Here is a 15791-nt window from a genome sequence, read left to right on the forward strand (position 1 = left end):
TATTTTGGATTTGCAGATGGAGAACAAACTCGAAGAGAAAAATCAAACACCACGATGGTTATGGAATTCATTCTCCTGGGGTTTTCTGATGTTCCTCAGCTCCAGTGGGTCCTTTTTGGGTTATTCACATTCATCTATTTGACTATGCTAGTATGCAACGGCATTATAATACTAATAACTAGAATGGACCCTATCCTTCAGACACCTATGTATTTTTTTCCTTGGCCATTTTTCCTTTCTGGAAATCTGTTATGTCACAGTCACCATCCCAAGAATGCTTGTGGACCTTTGTACCCAAAAAGGAATCATTTCTTGTTTTGCCTGTGCTGCACAAATGTGCTTTGTCCTTATGTTGGGAGGCATGGAGTGCCTTCTGTTGACTGTGATGGCCTATGACCGCTATGTGGCCATCTGCAACCCTCTGAACTATGCTCTGGTCATGAACCACAGGGTCTGTGGGCAGCTGGTGGCCGTCTCCTGGATCAGTGTCATTCCAGTCGTGATAGGACAGACCTATCAGATCTTCTCTTTGCCCTTTTGTGGGTCCAACAGAATCAACCATTTCTTCTGTGATATCCCGCCAGTGCTCCAACTTGTCTGTGGTGATGCATTTGTGAATAAGATGGCAGTCCATGTGGCTGTGGTGGTGTTTATTGTGGTTCCTTTCCTGTTGATCATTATCTCCTATGGCAAAATCATCTCCAACATTATGAGATTGACCTCAGCCAGGGGAAGGTCGAAAGCATTCTCCACTTGCTCTTCTCATCTAATAGTGGTTATCTTATTCTATGGAACAGCCAGTATCACTTATTTTGAGCCCCAACCCAATCAATATGAAGGAATGGGAAGACTGTTTTCTCTTTTCTACACCATTTTGGTCCCTACTTTGAATCCTGTCATCTATACTCTGAGGAACAAGGATATTACCATGGCACTGAGGAAACTGTTGCATAAGTTATTGGCATGAGGCCTTGCATCAAATCACATCTTGTTTGCTTTTCAGGTAGCTACAATGCAAATTAATATTTCACGTTTTCCTGCCTTTCAACAATGGAAACTGATATTGTTACATGCCTTCTTAAAGCCAAGGGACATTGGTATTTTCTATGCTATATAAGTGAGAGTACAAATGAACTCAGTTGCCAATACATCCTTCCAAAAAAATCAAACTTCCCTTTCATCATTAACTATAGAATGAGGGGCTGGGAGTTTGGCCTAGTGGTTAAAGTGCTTGCCAAGCATGCATGAAGACCCGGGTTCGATTCCTCGGTACCACATACATAGAAAAAAGCCGGAAGTGGTGCTGAGGCTCAAGTGGTAGAGCTCTAGCCTTGGGAAAGTCCAAGGACAGTGCTCAGGCCCTGATCCCAAACCCAGGACTGGCAAAAAAAATAAAAAATAATAACTATAGAATGAGGAAAAGATTCCCTGAACATCATAGAAAGATAAGGAGAAATGACTTCTAACAGTGGATTTGGGTATACTCTGAGATGAGTTTTCTGAATCTTTCACATGCTAGAGGTGTTTGCTTCCTTTTTTTCTGATTCAGTGCTTTGGTTTTGTCTATGATAAATGACCTAGAAACATAAGCTTGTGAAGCAGAGGAATACAGTCTATATTATTCTTTTTTATTAAATGTTCTAATTTTCATTTTGAGGTTCTTAATTTCAGTATTTAACTCTATCATTCTATTTCTCAAAAGATGTATTATACATGTATTTTGTCTTCTAATAACCTGTATCTTGATGCTCTCTGATAATATCAATCCTTCCCTTTGTATCTTCTCATCTTACTTAGGTAGTGAAATAACCATATTCAGATATGGTGAGTTAAATACAGTTTCCTCAAAAACTATCTCCATCCAAAAATCACAGATTTGATTTCCTTTGAATAAAGGAAGGGTATTTTCAGATATAATGAAGTAAGGATCTTGAAAGGAGATCACTATGATTTAGTATGGGAACCCATTCTAGTGATCCTTAGCTTCATAAGAGACACTCAGAAGAAATTTAGGAATGGACACAGAGAAGGAAAATGAATATCTTTAAAGAAGAAAGAAAACATTGCAGTAGTTAGTCACAAATCAAGGAAAGTGGAAAGGTCACCAAAGGTAGAGGACTAAAGGGATGATTTTTCTTTGAAACCTTTCATGGGTCAGCTTATAGGGAGAATTGTAGTATGACTATTTCACTTCCCACATGGCTAAGGCTGCATATGGGAAAGCAATTGTAGCAGTTCTTCATTCAGCTCAGCATTGCTCAGGCTATAACCATCATGTTTCTGGTCAAATCTTTCAAGCCTCAGAAATAAGTTGACTCTGCACTTCAACTGTTCAACTCTAAGGTAAATACAAAAGAAGAAACAGCGTCGAGTCCATATTATGTCAAAAAATAAATATTAGCAGTCTACCACCCTATCTTTATCTTGCACACATTTATTCTATTGGGTAGCATATCACTATTATTATCACTTTAGTGGAGAAACAGGGATTCAGATTCAGGGCAGCAAGCTTTACTAGGCTGATACTCTATCATTTGAGCCATGCCTTCAAACTTGATTTTTGCTCGTCATTTTAGAGACTGAATTTAACAATCTTTTCTGTCTAAACTAGACTCCCAAATATGTTTCCTAAATAGCAAGAATTACAAGCCTTGGATAGCATCACACCGACATCCCTATTAATTCTTTATAACTTTATCAAATAAAGTCTTCTTTTCTTAAAATTTCCTTTTACAATTTTTCCATCCATCACTTTATTATTAATAATTTGAGTACCTTTAAAATTTTCCTAGTTTTCCCTACACAATTATCCAAGTTTTTAATTTTATAATTAGGTATGTGATACTTCAAAGTGTATTTTATTTTATTGAACTATGTGGTTTATATATAATTATATAATAATTCAAAAATTATTGCTGTTCTACTGTCTGCTTCCTCTTTTCTGAGCAATAGTAGAGAATTTGACTAACCCAAGAAGGCGCTTTAATAAATGACCCACATAAAAATAACAACTTGTAGCTATGCCAAAAAGCTCTAAAAAAGCTGAAAACCAAGGGATGGAAATAAGACAAGCACTTGACAACTCAGAAATGGTATATTATAGGTATGTCAATTGGTTAAAAGAAAATTTTCCTCCAATATTCTTCTGAAATAACAATTCAGTACTGATTAACCATCTATATTGTACCCAGAATCTTCCTTCAAGTATTTCTGCATTATATTATCAGTCAAGTAAATTGCAAAGATATAGTGTTACATCAATCTTTCCTTTGGTTTGTAATTGTGTTGAGACTTTGCCTGAATAGCACAAGAAAAGTTAGATGGGGTTTATGTTTTTTGTACTACCAGGCAGTGTTTGTATCCAATGGAAAAGGTACAGAGTCCCCAACAATGTCCTTTCTCATCTCCTGTCATTTTTAGATCATCATGTCTCATTGCAGTGTGTTAGGGCAACATAATTTACTCTTGCGGAATACCTTTATTTTACATGTAGTAAAAAGTATTATTCAGGACAACCCAATTATAGTAGTCTTTTAAAAATGAATATTGAGTCTACATATACAGCTTACTATTTAGCCTCCATTCTCTTAAAAAAATTACATTAATGGGGCCAGGAGTTTGTCCTAGTGGTATAGTGCTTGCTTAGCATGCAGGAAGACCCAGATTTGATTCCTTGGTACCAAATACATAGAAAAAAGGCGGAAGTGGTGCTGAGGCTCAAGTGGTAGAGCTCTAGCCTTGAGAAAGTCCAAGGATAGTGCGCCGGCTCTATCCATGATGAGAAATACGAAGAACAAGGAGATTCTGAGAGGGAAAGAATTTGTGAATCCAACGAAGATGAATTCGGTAGGCCTGGAATAGTTTTTCTCCCATATCATTGTACTTTTCTTCCTTTTCTCAGTGGAGGTAAATGAAAAACAGGCAATGCAATTTGACTCAAGAGATGAATAGACTACAATCTTTATTCTGCTATTTAAGGAAGCAAGCACAAGGTTACAAATGTTAAAAGATATGTTTTTTGTCATGTATTTTTGCTGGGCTTTAATGAAATTATTATTTCTTTCAGAAAAATGCTTAGAATATATTATTCATGATGGCTATGAATTTTATATGATAGGCAGAAAATTTGACTCAGGAAATGTAATATGATAGCATATGGAAAGTAGGCAATGACCAGTGGAAGTGTAATTTGTTTTGGCAAATTTAAAGTCATGTTTCTCTTTCTGATGGAAAGCTGAGAGAAAATCTGGAAAACCTACTTACAGTTAAACTACATACGCTTTATGTACAAAAGAATATTTGTGTTCATGGAAGGGTCAATTTAAAACATTAGTTAAGATCACAGTAGTTATATGAGGAATGAGAAGATTTCTTTTTTAAATCAGCTTTTCCAAAAGCTACAAGTAGAGATTGATTCATCTTCTTCTTTTTTTTTGTCCAGTCCTGGGCTTGAGCTCAGAGCCTGAGGACTGTCCTTGAACTTTCTCAAGGTTATGACTCTACCACTTGAGCCTCAGCACCACTTCGGGCTTTTTCCATGTACATGGTACCAAAGAATTGATCCCAGGACTTTGTGCATGCTAGGCAAACACTCTACCACTAGGTCAAACTCCCAGCCCCCATCCTTATTTTTTTTAATATTTAAAAAAAGTTCTATAGGCCTACTGAGGAGTAATCCTTATTTTCTATTTTGTCTCCTGAAGGTACATATTTAAGTAGGTTCATGAAAAGGAGCTTGATATACACTCAATATCATACAATACCTTTCCTTTTGGTTTTCCAGTTGGTAAATGTGTGTGTGTGTGTGTGTGTGTGTGTGTGTGTGTGTGTGTGTGTGTGTGTGAAGAGAGAGAGAGAGAGAGAGAGAGAGAGAGAGAGAGAGAGAGAGAGAGTCTGAGACCAACGACTTGAATTCAAAATTCAAAGCCTGATTACTGAAGCTCATCTTTATCCACTTGAGACAAAGGCTACCACATGTAACACTTGAGACATAGCTTTCACTCTTATGTTTTTCTTAGACTTCTGATCCTCAGATCTAAGCCTCCCAGTAGCTAAGATTATAGGCAATAGCCACTAGCTCCATAGAAATACATCACAACTCCTAAAGAGAATACTTAGAGAATTAGTGTGGGACCAGGGAGGGGATGCAAGTGGGAAGTCAAATGGATATAAAATGCTTTTAAAGAATGAAATAAATTCTCATAAAGCAATATCAATAAATAGCCAAAATAAAAAGCATTTCTTGAACATTTTAGGCAACCTCAAGTAATTAAATTTTAGTATTGACAAATTAGAAAAAAAATACCCAAACATACACAATTCAAGAGATACTCTGTCATTGTCTTCAAGAGAGTACCCTCAAGGAGATATCATCAGCAGCCCTTAGCCTTTCAATTTTGAAAATATCAATGTGCACTGAGACCCCAGGCTTGTCTGCCTTTTTCCTTTTGTTAAACCAAGAAAAACATTATTTGATGGACCTAGAAAAATACCGTCAACTGTTTACATGCCTAGCCTCTAGTTCAGATTTCATATTATAATATTGAATCAATACATCGGTTCTTTGTTAATAAAATCATGCCTAATCTATTTGTTATATAGACATGTCATGTAAGGCTACTGGGATCCACTACACAGAAGCCTCTATGTCTGTTTAAGTATGATGGCTACAAAGATTGCTAATATAAGATATACTTATAAAAATACTGTACTCTCTCACTAGAAACAACAAACAAAACAATAAACAATTACAGATGAACTAGTCAAGCCATGTGGAAGGAATTATTCGCTAACCTTGCCACCATCTACAACTTTGATTTACAGGCCTTACTTCGCACAATAGGTTACCAATATTTCTCTCCAGTATATAAAAATGAGTTTTTCAAGGGAGGAGTATTTGTCTTCCAGTTTATGGCAAGTGGGACAATATCCCAAGACAGTGTTCAGCCCCAGTAGAACACTGTGTGGCAATTACTTTCCTTCCAGTGGGGTAGATTAGCTGATTTCTTTCAAATGAGAAATATGAAGATTACAATTGACTTAGGGTAAAATATAATAACCTAACATATAACACAACCATTGACAAATATTCTATTGAATTCTAAAAATAACAAAATTTTTCTATGTCATAGAGGGAGGAAGTAAACCCATATTGTTGGATATTCTAGTCTTCATTTTCCATTAAAAGGAAAGTAACTGGGGTTTCACCTACTGGTAGAGTGCTTGCCTAGCATGCATGAAGATCTGGGTTCCATTCCTTGGTACCACATACACAGAAAAAAGCTAGAAGTGATACTGAGGATCAAGTGGTAGAGTTCTATTCTTGAGAAAGTCCAAGGACAGCACTCAGGCCCTGAGCTCAAGCCCAAGACTGGCCAAAAAGAGAAAAAACACACGAAAAAAGTTACCAAAAAGGGAAAGTAACTGAGGGAATTTCTAAAACATATGTTCAATCACTGTTATTGAGAAGCATCTCTGGCCATCCCCTTTATGTTTTTTTATCAAGTGAATGACTGTTCAGGACCAAATCTTGAAAATCAAGTTGAAGAAGTCAGAGAAAAGTGTGCAAGCAACTAGAAAATTCAGAATGAGAACATTTGCCCCACTCTCTTTCTTTTTAATTTAATAAACTTTCAAATCCAGGAAAGTTATAACGGAGTAACTATATGTTGAATTACATAAGCATATCAAAATAAGTCCTACTCTGTAGTATGCTTTTACTTCAAAGGATTATACTTAGGATATCTCATAAAGGTTGACACTTAACAGGTAAACAGTAAAACTGCTCTGCTCACCATAAGCAGAAATGGAGTTTCCTGGCAGAAATCACAGACAGGAAGAAACAGTAGGTAACCAAGAAAATGAGGAGATAAACTGGCAGGAACAAAGGGAGGACAGTGAAGGAGAGTGTCTCAGCAGAATTCCTCTCACAGACAGCCATGCTGTTCTGAGCAATCTCCCACTTGGTTTTCTTTCCTGAAGACTGGAAAATCAGGAGCGTGGTGTTTAACTAGGCATGAGTAGCAAGGTTGTATGTAGTGTTCTTCACAGTTTCTCCTCTGATTTAGGTGGGTCAGACAAGGCAAGGACAGAAATTTCATTTATTTATGGCTCTTTCTATGCAAAGACTTATCATTAGGAGTAACAGCAGCAGCCCAGAGCCTGCAGCCCACTGTCCAACAATACTGTCATCTGATTTTCTTTTTTTTTATTTCTTTTTTTTATTTTTTTATTGTAGTTAGTAAAAGGGTTACATGATATTTGCAAGAGAAGGTGCATTAATTCACATACATTGATACCCTTTCACATGTCTTGGTACCCATTTCCCTCCCCCCCCACACCTCCCAGCCGTCTTGGTTTTCCCTCCTTCCCTATCAAATTTCAAATATTCAAATACAAATAAATTCAATATATCAGATAACAAAGTGAGATACTATACCAATATGAGATAACCAAGGGACAGCAAAGGAGATGAGAGACAACATAGTACATTAAGGACAACAATCATTCATTACATGGCTTTTGTTTCAATATCCTGGAGGTCCTTTCAATTAGCTTCACATTATATGGCCTTATGTATCAAGATTTTGCTCTATTGCAGATATCTGCTAGTAGAGCCCAAGGTTTCTACTGATTATGTCATCTGATTTTCTTTTCCATCACTCACTGGTGCTTCCTTTAGACAAAGATAGCTTCTGGCCACGGAATTGACCTCACAGAGCTGCGTGTCTGGGCCCAGCCTCAAGGTGACATGCAAGGTGATCTAAGACAGTGCAGGGGTTACTCTTCCAAGGTCACAAGGACATGTTGAGCCTGCTAAATCCAAGTCCTTGGAGAAAAACGAGCCCAAAGCCTTCCAGGGAGGGAAAAACAAAAACAAACAAACAAAACAAAACCAAGCCATGAAAGAATACTTTCATCATTGACCCTACTGGCACAGATTTCAGTCTTATTTGCCCAGAGATGAAGGAATGTGTAGAATGCTGTTTCTGAATTTGTCACTTAGGTGCTAGAGAACAAGTCATGCCTCTGAATATTAGGATCCACAGTTTGATAAGTAGTACAGAACCAGAAAACCTGGAAATACCCCAAATGGACAGAACTTGTCATGTTTGGAAGCTATACTGAGTTATCCTTAACATCAATACACTTTTATCTGAACCTTGTTTTCCCTGCTACATGAGGAGATGCGGCTTATTGATTAGCTGACTTTCATTTTTGGAAGATATATTCCTCTTCTCTATGTAAACCTTTTAGTCATTTAGTACCAAAACACTACTATTGACAATCTCCAAAGAATCTATGCATGTGCCCACTCCATGAAAAGCAACATTCCTGCTCCTTCATAAGACGATTGGAGGGGAAAATCTGAACAAGGACATAATTACAAGCAATAAAGTTTGCAAGGTTTTGTAAATTTTTTTAGAGATAGTTTTAATCTAAACAATAAAATGCCTATAATAAATTTGGCACAAAGAAATTCACAGACACTGATGAAGTTTCCAGTGAGGAAGATACACACACACACACACACACACACACACACACACACACACACACACACACAAACACACGGAGAACACTGAATAGTGAGATTCCTGACCTCCAGAATATCTCACTTCTTTATCTTTGGGGAAAACATTGAAATTATAAACATTTTCACTTTTGAAGTATTTATGTCGGTATAATATGAATGATGGCATTATGAAAAAATAAATATAGCAGGTTGCCGTGGCTCACACCTGTAATCCTAGCAACTGAGGAGGCTGAGATCTGAGGGTCAAGGGTCAAAACCAGCTTGGCACAAAAGGACCTGGACTCTTTTCTCCATCTAACCTCTAAAATATGAGAAGTGTGGCTTGGCTTAAGGAATAGGGCCATAGCCTTGAGCTGAAGAGCTCACGCACAGCGCCCAGGCCATAACCCACACATACACACAAAAAGAATAAATATGGTCATAATTTCCCCAGTTAATAAATGCTATGAGCACTTTAATTTATTACTATTGTGATAGATTAAGTTTATTTTCTACTGTCTGTATTATCATTTGAACACACATTCATGTCCTAACAATAATGTCAGTATTTCATTTTCATTAAAGAAGTGATTCCTAACCAGATACCCATTGTTTATACCTGTGATTCTTTCTACTCAGGAAGCTGAGACCTAGAAATTTAGAAATTTGAAGCCATCCCAAACAAATATTTTCAAGATTCCATTTCCAAATTGCCAATGCAGTACTTGTCTGCAGATGTGAGTGTAGTGGGCAAGTAAAACAGCTGTGTTAGACTGTGCAGTCCTTAGTTTAAGCTTTTGAATTCTCCTGGAAAAGTAAAGGAAGGAAGGAAGGAAGGAACGAAGGAACGAAGGAAGGAAGAAGTTGATTTGTTTAAGGATGTGGTGGTACATAATTATATTTCTAGCAATGGGAGAAGACAGGAGAATCAAAAGGTCCAGGGAAGCTTGGACTAGGGGGCAAGATAATACCTCAGAAATAAATTTAAATCTTAATAATCTTCTAGGTTGGGCAAAGATACAGGTGCACATTATACATTACACACAGAGCATTACAGATAACATACTGTATATAGGAATTGCAAAATGTAGTATAAGCAAGAAAAAATAGCCAGAATAATGACATAATGATAGCAGGAAATTTTGAGGAATCCATGTTTATCTTCCAAAACTCATTAGAAACAAACATTCATTGGAAATTAAATTAATACACAAGAGAAGATGTTCCCCAGGGTACACAATAGTATTCCTTCATATAAGCAGTTGCTGTTTAAAAGGACCACAAAGTAATACAAATTTAATGGAACGACTTGAGAACAAAGAAAAGCCACTAAAGATCTAAAAACCCAGAGTCACACTGTTTCAATGCAAGACAATAAAGGTAAGCTGTAAATGTGATGTTTTGCCGCTTTTGAAGGACAACCTTCAGTTGGAGGATCAAGATTTGACCAATCAATCAGAAAAGTCTAAAATTAAGAGATCTGTATCAGAAGAATACACTCATTTTTCAATCTCAAGTATCTCTTACCTGACTAGATTGTAAAATGATAATTATTTATACCTAATTACAAGATTAAATAAAACTAGACGCTTTTCAGAAAACTGCGATGGCATTACTGGAATTACTTTTCAGATAGTGTTGTAGATGCATACAAAAGACATGAGACTATGAAAGTACATTGGATTATTTTTCTTAATTTGCTAATTCCAGAGCTCTGTCCTGTGTAACAAGATGGCACACAGGTTAAAGAATTTGAAAAAGATATGAACATGTGCAACAATTCCTCTGGGAAGTGGGGGTACAGTTAAATTTAGGTAGGACCTCTCAAGCCATGTTGATGTCTTCAAATTGGATAATAGTAAAATGAATAACTAGGAAAACTTATTTTTGCCTTGTGTTTAAATTATATTCATGCTTTCTGACCATTGATAAGATGGATTAAGTCGCAGCTCATTAGTTGTAGCCAAAAGAGAACTTTTTATTTTATTGTATTATATTTTATTTTTTGCTGGGGTAATGTGTAGAGGGGTTTTAGTTACATTCGCCAGGTGTGTTATTCTCACACATCGATACCAATTCTCAAGTTTTTGTTCCCATTTCCCTCCTTCTACCCCCTCCCAATCATTTTGTTTTTGTGATGAGGAAATTGGAGAAAGGGAACTACAATATCTTACCAGAAAATTATATGACCAAGGAGGAATTGCCATGGATAACAGGAAAGATCTGAAGGCAAATAGTGCAAGGAGTAAGTTACATTTACTGATGAACTTAATTCATGTATAGTAGGTGTAGTTGTATCAAAAGATTAAATTAAATAGTGTTCCAAGATGAATGTTAATTAAATATTGCAAAAGTAGTGATAGATATAAGTAAAGCAAAAATAGTGCAGGCAATCTTTTGCCTTACTAAGGAATTAATCTTAGAACTGACCCTCATCAGAGTACAAAACTGCAGATTTGAAAGTATTTTGAATCTGAACTTAACAAGTACCTCTAGAGGGAAATTTTTGAAAAAATAAGAGCCAGATTCTACTGGTTACAAAATTACCTACTAGCTATAATTCTAACTAGCTAGCTAGACTGAGATCTGACGATTGTGATTTGGCTAGATGAATTTGTGATATTCTTATCTTCAACTACTAAGCCAACAGAAAAAAAAGAATGATTCATAGCTCAAGTGTTTTCATCAGTAATATAGATTAGACACTACATTAGACATGAACTTTATATTTTTGGAGAAAAGGGAGTCAGGGAGGGGTGGAAGTGTGAGAAAATGAGACAGGGGATAACAATGTTCAAAAAGAAATGGACTCATTACATTACTTATGTAACTAATTCCACTGAATGTCATCTTTACAAGATAACTTAAAGTTAAAACAAAACAAAAACCAGTACAAACATGAGGCTCATCATTCAAGCTCTGTTACGAGCACACAAAGTAAATTAATTAATCGAGGTAAAGAAAGAAAATTCATGGATGCGCCTACCAAAAGAGGGGGAAAGAAATACAAGCCCGGACAAAAAAACATATAAGATCAGTAACAAAATTCCAATATTAAGGCTGACACACAAAAAAAATATGGTTTCTCTCTAATAAGTTTTTCTTTAACCTTGGTAATTTAACAGCAAGTCCAGTAAAGTGTAATTTTATTCACCAATTCGTTTTAATGGCTTATCATTTCACTTAGGAAATTTTGAATTTTATCTTTCAAAGCTAAGGCAATGGAAACTATTTAAAAACTCATAAAATATGTTAATGTATTTAATGCAGTGGACATAAAAGTTCAGTTTATTTTAACACATGGATGAATTCATCCCCTTAATTATTTTGGATTTGCAGATGGAGAACAAACTCGAAGAGAAAAATCAAACACCACGACGGTTATGGAATTCATTCTCCTGGGGTTTTCTGATGTTCCTCAGCTCCAGTGGGTTCTTTTTGGGTTATTCGCATTCATCTATTTGACTATTCTAGTATGCAACGGCATTATAATACTAATAACTAGAATGGACCCTATCCTTCAGACACCTATGTATTTTTTCCTTAGCCATTTTTCCTTTCTGGAAATCTGTTATGTCACAGTCACCATCCCAAGAATGCTTGTGGACCTTTGTACCCAAAAAGGAATCATTTCTTGTTTTGCCTGTGCTGCACAAATGTGCTTTGTCCTTATGTTGGGAGGTATGGAGTTCCTCCTGTTGACCGTGATGGCCTATGACCGCTATGTGGCCATCTGCAACCCTCTGAACTATGCTCTGGTCATGAACCACAGGGTCTGTGGGCAGCTGGTGGCCGCCTCCTGGATCAGTGTCATTCCAGTCGTGATAGGACAGACCTATCAGATCTTCTCTTTGCCCTTTTGTGGGTCCAACAGAATCAACCATTTCTTCTGTGATATCCCGCCAGTGCTCCAACTTGTCTGTGGTGATGCATTTGTGAATAAGATGGCAGTCCATGTGGCTGTGGTGGTGTTTATTGTGGTTCCTTTCCTGTTGATCATTATCTCCTATGGCAAAATCATCTCCAACATTATGAGATTGACCTCAGCCAGGGGAAGGTCGAAAGCATTCTCCACTTGCTCTTCTCATCTAATAGTGGTTATCTTATTCTATGGAACAGCCAGTATCACTTATTTTGAGCCCCAACCCAATCAATATGAAGGAATGGGAAAACTGTTATCTCTTTTCTACACCATTTTGGTCCCTACTTTGAATCCTGTCATCTATACTTTGAGGAACAAGGATATTACCATGGCACTGAAGAAACTGTTGCATAAGTTATTGGCATGAGGCCTTGCATCAAATCACATCTTGTTTGCTTTTCAGGTAGCTACAATGCAAATTAATATTTCACGTTTTCCCATCTTTCAGCAATGAAAATTTATATTGTTACAAGCCTTCTTAAAGCCAAGGGATACTGGTATTTTCTATGCAATATAAGTGCCTCTGGCTAATGAGAGTACAAATGAACTCAGTTGCCAATACATCCTTCCAAAAAATCAAACTTCCCTTTCATCCTTAACTATAGAATGAGGAAAAGATTCCCTGAACATCATAGAGAAATAAGGAGAAATGACTTCTAACAGTGGATTTGGGGTATACTCTGAGATGAGTTTTCTGAATCTTTCATACGCTAGGGGTGTTTGCTTCTTTTTTCTGATTCAGTGCTTTGGTTTTGTCTATGATAAATGACCTAGAAACATAAGCTTGTGAAGCAGAGGAATACAGTCTATATTATTCTTTTTTTCTTAAATGTTCTAATTTTCATTTTGAGGTTCCTAATTTCAGTATTTAACTCTATCATTCTATTTCTCAAAAGATGTATCATACATGTATTTTGTCTTCTAATATCCTGTATCTTGATGCTCTCTGATAATGTCAATCCTTCCCTTTGTATCTTCTCATCTTACTTAGGTAGTGAAAAAACCATATTCAGATATGATGAGTTAAATACAGTTTCCTCGAAAACTATCTCCTTCCAAAAATCACAGATTTGATTTCCTTTGAATAAAAGGAAGGGTATTTTCAGATATAAAGAAGATATAATTGTATAATGATCTTGAAAGGAGATCACTATGATTTAGGATGGGAACCCATTCTAGTGATCCTTAGCTTCATAAGAGAGACTCAGAAGAAATTTAGGAATGGACACAGAGAAAGGAAAATGAATATCTTTAAAGAAGTAAGAAAACATTGCAGTAGTTAGTCACAAATCAAGGAAAGTGGAAAGGTCACCAAAGGTAGAGGACTAAAGGGATGATTTTTCTTTGAAACCTTTCACGGGTCAGCTTATAGGGAGAATTGTAGTATGACTATTTCACTTCCCACATGGCTAAGGCTGCATATGGCAAAGCAATTGTAGCAGTTCTTCATTCAGCTCAGCATTGGTCAGGCTATAACCATCATGTTTCTGGTCAAATCTTTCAAGCCTCAGAGATAAGTTGAATCTGAACTTCAAATGCTCAACTCTAAGGTAAATACAAAAGAAGAAACAGCGTCTTGAGTCCATATTATGTCAAAAAATAAATATTAGCTGTCTACCACCCTAACTTTATCTTGCACACATTTATTTTATTGGGTAGCATATCACTATTATTATCACTTTAGTGGAGAAACAGGGATTCAGATTCAGGGCAGCAAGCTTTACTAGGCTGATACTTTATCATTTGAGCCATGCCTTCAACCTTGATTTTTGCTAGTCATTTTAGAGATTGAATTTAACAATCTTTTCTGCCTAAGCTAGACTCCCAAATATGTTTCCTAAATAGCAAGAATTACAAGGCTTAGCTAGCATCACACCAACATCCCTATCAATTCTTTATAATTTTATCAGATAAAGTCTTCTTTTCTTAAAATTTCCTTTTACAATTTTTCCATCCATCACTTTATTATTAATAATTTGAGTACCTTTAAAATTTTCCTAGTTTTCCCTACACAATTATCCAAGTTTTTAATTTTATAATCTACCTGGTTATGTATGTGATACTTCAAAGTGTATTTCACTTTATTGAACTATGTGGTTTATATATAATTATATAATAATTCAAAAATTATTGCTGTTCTACTGTCTGCTTCCTCTTTTCTGAGCAATAGTAGAGAATTTGACTAACCCAAGAAGGCTCTTGAGCAAATAACCCACACCAAAATAAGAACTTGTAGCTATGCCAACAAAGTAGAAACAAAAAACCTGCTTAAAAGTAAAACAATCGTGATTCCTCTAAATATTTACAGCCCTGCATTAACAGCCTCCTAAATACAGAAATGTGTAAAACGTTAAATGAAAAACTTAGAATTCTTGTTTTACCACTGACTGGTGAACTCGAAGGAACAGGAGCAAAAAAATGAGTTAGGATGTCACATCAAGAATGGAGAATTGGGGGCTGGGAGTTTGGCCTAGTGGTAGAGTGCTTGCCTAGCATGCACGAAGACCTGGGTTCGATTCTTTGGTACCATATAGTTAGAAAAAGCCAGAAGTGGTGCTGAGGCTGAAGTGGTAGAGTTCTAGCCTTGAGAAAGTCCAAGGACAGTCCTCAGGCCCTGAGTGTAAGCCCAGGACTGGCAAAAAAATAAAGAATGGAGAGTTGGGTGCTGTTGGATTACAGGTCTAATCCTGGCTGTTTAGGAAGCTGAGATCTGAAAACTGAGGTCAAAATAAACTCTGGAATTAAAACTGTGAGACACTGATTTTCAATTAACTAACAATAACCGAGAAGTAGAGGTGAGACTCAAGTGGTCAGGGCTAACAATGATTGGAAAGCAGAGAAATAGTTTGAGGCTCTGAATTCAAGCTCAATTATGCACACACACACACACACACACACACACACACACATACCTGGATGAGAAATTCAGCAAGGAATTTGAGATTCTGGTTTTTTGTTTTGCTTTGTTTATGAAATACCTAAATACTTCACAAAGCAAAAATGTGTATTTATCCAAATAAGTACTAGTAAAAAGTGAATAGATCTAACAAATTGGAAAAACACATTGATACTTGATTCACTCAATCATAATTATTACAGTTGAAAAAATGACATTGCATATATATTTTAGGTGCCAAAATTCTGTAATCAGGGATGATTTTTACCTTACTTTTGCTGCAAGTTAATTGGTAATAAAAGTTTCAATTCTGAAGAGTGGTCTACTACACTAAATTGCAAAGAACAATCTTGCCATATATGTGTCAGTGAACAAGTGTCAGATTTTTCCAGTGGTATGAATTCATCAAAATTAAGGAAAATAACTGGAAGAATGAAATCAACTCAATTTAAATGTAG

General features: G+C 36.3%; 1 protein-coding gene and 1 pseudogene across 1 annotated transcript; both read left to right on the plus strand.

Annotated features, from left to right (window-relative positions):
• LOC150052738 (olfactory receptor 10AG1-like) lies at positions 1 to 967 on the plus strand (annotated as a pseudogene).
• A 10889-nt stretch (positions 968 to 11856) lies between these two features.
• Positions 11857 to 12804, plus strand: LOC150052739 (olfactory receptor 10AG1-like). Its single transcript, XM_090348812.1, has one exon. It carries the CDS (start codon positions 11899 to 11901, stop codon positions 12802 to 12804), a length of 906 nt encoding a protein of 301 aa, XP_090204938.1. The 5' UTR covers positions 11857 to 11898.
• The last annotated feature ends 2987 nt before the right edge of the window (positions 12805 to 15791 follow it).

Source organism: Megascapheus bottae, chromosome 16 (assembly GCF_031878675.1).
Source record: "Megascapheus bottae isolate mThoBot1 chromosome 16, mThoBot2.hap1, whole genome shotgun sequence".
Taxonomy (NCBI): domain Eukaryota; kingdom Metazoa; phylum Chordata; class Mammalia; order Rodentia; family Geomyidae; genus Megascapheus; species Megascapheus bottae.

What these genes read in the sequence shown, in the direction of transcription:
- LOC150052739 (XM_090348812.1), top strand. Translation starts at nt 11,899, where the DNA reads ATGGAATTCATTCTCCTGGGGTTTTCTGATGTTCCTCAGCTCCAGTGG.